We start from the raw sequence: 3,287 nt of genomic DNA, 5'->3' as shown, positions 1-3,287 counted from the left end.
CCTATAGTGGAAGGTAGAGGTACATCTCCAATATCACAGAAATCTTAAAATGAATTGACAATTCGCTGCTGTTTATTACCAATGCGTGTTGTTATGTTTTTGAACCATTTGAATCGAATGTGACCATTAGAGCACAGTTGCAGTAAATCTATACACTGAACAGAGTTGGGTTTTCGTCTCGGCAAAGGTTTTGAGGTATGTCTTCTCCTTCTTCATATCATGGATTGGATTTTAAAACAAGTGGCCTGTTCCGGTCTCATGCCGTCGCTTTCTTTATCTTGCAATTCTTCTTTTTCAGCTTATTTTATATTGTATTGTAGCATTTTTGGCAGTCTGCTATAAAGTATGTCCAACTTTTTTCTGAGAAATTTCATTTCTCTGTTTGAAAGTTTTTCATTAAGATAAAATCAGATTGTCTCTAATTTAACAGAATTTTGATTCGTTTCAATCTAATTTTTAAAATGATCCCTCCTCGCTCTAATAGATGGATCACTGCATATTTTAAAGGAAATAAAAAGAAATATGTCCGCGCGGTTAGTCAAGCGGCTGTGCGCTTCGCAACCATATGCCTGAGGAAGCACTGTCCTGGGTTCGATTCATCACGTAAATGCATCACATATTTGTTACTGAATTTGTCATCCATTTATAAAATGGAATGAAATGTCTAGCCTTCCCACTGAGGGCGCAGGTGTTTGTGATTACCTGTTCTTTTGCTAGTTGTATCTATCGATGATGTGTGTGTATATACGTACAAGTTAAGTGTCGTACGTCAGTGGATAAAAGATCTTACTTCGATGCGGCATGTGTAATATACGATAAAAGAGAGATGGTATTTAAAAACTGAAGACGAGTGCGGTAAATCACACCATTATTTGGACTTCTTTTTTCACGAAGGCCCATTGAAAGAGCTTGTGCTAATCACTGTTCTTACGTGCTGATTTGTGAAGTCAATATGATATGAATGAAAACATGAATAGAAAGAACAAAAGGATAGTGTTTTTGCACCCTGATTTGGGAATCGGCGGAGCTGAACGGCTAGTAGTAGATGCCGGTGTGGCATTAAAATTACAGGATTATGACGTTCGTTTCATTACATCTCATCATGACGTGGCACACTGTTTTGAAGAGACAAGAAATGGTACTTTAGAAGTTACCGTTGTTGGCGATTGGCTACCGCGTAGTATTTTTGGATTATTTCACGCTGCATGTGCATATTTCCGTACTATATATGCTTCGATTTATTTAGTTTTTATTAGTGGTCTGGAACCAGATGTAGTGTTTTGTGATCAGATATCTGCTGGAATACCGGTGTTGAAAATGGGAAGTGCCAGTATATTGTTCTATTGCCATTTCCCGGATCAGTTGTTATGTATTGGAAAACATCTTTTAAAAGAAATATACAGGTGGCCTTTGAACAAATGGGAAGAAATAACAACTGGATTGGCTGATGCTGTACTAGTAAATAGCCGTTTCACAGCCTCTGTGTTTAGGAATACGTTTTCAAGTCTAAAGAGTATAAAGTTGGAAGTTCTCTATCCTTCTGTGAATATTTCTGCTTTCGATAAGCCATTAAAAGGTGATCTTTCAGAATTAAAGCTCAGGAATATCAAAACTGTATTTTTATCAGTTAACAGATTTGAAAGAAAGAAAAATCTTGGCTTAGCAATAGAAGCTATTGGTAAATTAATACACTTTCTTCCAGGAGAACGTGCAAAGGAAGTTCACTTAATCATTGCAGGTGGTTATGACAAACGAGTAACAGAAAACGTAGAGTACTATCAAGAATTAATGGATTTGGCAAAGAATCTTTGTCTTACTGATTGTGTAACGTTTTTTAAGTCGCCAACAGATGACCAAAAATTGTTATTATTGCATAGTTGTACAACTGTATTGTATACTCCAGAAAACGAACATTTTGGGATAGTCCCTCTGGAAGCAATGTGTTTATATAGGCCAGTTATTGCAGCCAGTAGTGGCGGACCACTAGAAACAATTATAAATGGAGAAACAGGAATACTGTGTGAACCAACTTCAGATAGTTTTGCTAAAGAAATGCTAAAATTTGTCAGAGATCACAGTTTAGCAAGGGAAATGGGAAATGCTGGAGGTATTCATGTAAGAAAATCCTTTTCTTTTGAAGCTTTTTCAAAGCAGTTGGCTTCTGTAATTCATAGTTTACCAAAAAAACAACGTAGAGATTTTTCCATGCTAAGATACTGTTTGTTTGGGACAATTGTTGGCGCTGTTATATTGATTCTTAGCTTGTTATTTTTATGGTAGATAGATTTAGTTTCAAATGATGTGCATGGGAGGATAAGTACACTATTAAATCCAAATATATTTCTCAGAAGTTTAATTCCTTTAAGGAAATATCAAAGGAAAATATTTTGTCCAAAACTTATTTTCAGGAGTAAATAATATATAATAAAATTAAATATTAAGTTCAATATAAATAATATTAAACTATATATTATATTGTATATTAAATGCTTAGTAATACATTGATTTAATAATACTAACATAATTTTAGTAATACATTGAATGGCAGAGACAGAGAATTGTAGAGTAGGTGCCCTCCCTTGAATCTTTGGACTCCTTGGAGGTATCGCATAATAATAATACATCTTTTGCTGAAAAGGAAATAAGTCTCTCAGTTAATCATGCAATCTCTTCATACTGCTATATTCATATTTTTTGGATTATGTTGTAATAAATTTTTAAAATTTGTTGGTATAATGTCTTATGTTTTGTAATCATGAAAAGGTTCTTTTTCATTTGAAGCTGATATAAAATATATCAACCAATACTTCCATGAAAAATTTTACGTAGTATACCAACTGTACATGTTCAAAATTTGACCAAAGTATACCTTTTAATTAGCACACTTGGAAGCTACAGCCACATTAGCTACTTCAATCTCATGGAGTAAAGGGAGAGATGCATATTGTTCTAATAGACAGGCACAGAGAAGCAAGTAACTGTTGTATCTTTGGCTTATAGAGCATAATGCTGTAAACTTCCATTTTTCTTTTTTAATCCTGATGTATCCATGTAAAATTAGAAAGAATCATATATAGTGTGATAAAAGGTCATTCACTTAACAACAACAAAAAAACTTATTTTGATACATATACTATCTTTTATATACAGAATCCGTCAAAAAATGTATACACACTTTTTTTGAAGTTGGATTGAATTATGGTAGCAATATGTAGTATGATGTTCTCTCAAAAGATGTTACCCACATGAATACTAGTATCATGTGGGTAACATCTTTTTTAACTGGT

At 33.8% G+C, this 3,287-nt stretch overlaps 1 protein-coding gene across 1 annotated transcript; it reads left to right on the top strand.

Moving 5' to 3' along the window:
- Nucleotides 1–718: 718 nt before the first annotated feature.
- Nucleotides 719–2,736, top strand: Alg2 (alpha-1,3/1,6-mannosyltransferase Alg2). Its single transcript, XM_090415057.1, has one exon. It carries the CDS (start codon nt 958–960, stop codon nt 2,278–2,280), a length of 1,323 nt encoding a protein of 440 aa, XP_090271183.1. The 5' UTR covers nt 719–957; the 3' UTR covers nt 2,281–2,736.
- The last annotated feature ends 551 nt before the right edge of the window (nt 2,737–3,287 follow it).

Source organism: Typopeltis vanoorti, chromosome 26, assembly GCF_054136105.1.
Source record: "Typopeltis vanoorti isolate ZY-2024b chromosome 26, IOZ_Tvanoo_1.0, whole genome shotgun sequence".
NCBI classification, from domain to species: domain Eukaryota; kingdom Metazoa; phylum Arthropoda; class Arachnida; order Uropygi; family Thelyphonidae; genus Typopeltis; species Typopeltis vanoorti.
The sequence above is the reverse complement of the archived record's forward strand: the minus strand, read 5'-3'. Positions and strand labels throughout refer to the sequence as shown.

What these genes read in the sequence shown, in the direction of transcription:
- Alg2 (XM_090415057.1), top strand. Translation starts at nt 958, where the DNA reads ATGAATGAAAACATGAATAGAAAGAACAAAAGGATAGTGTTTTTGCAC.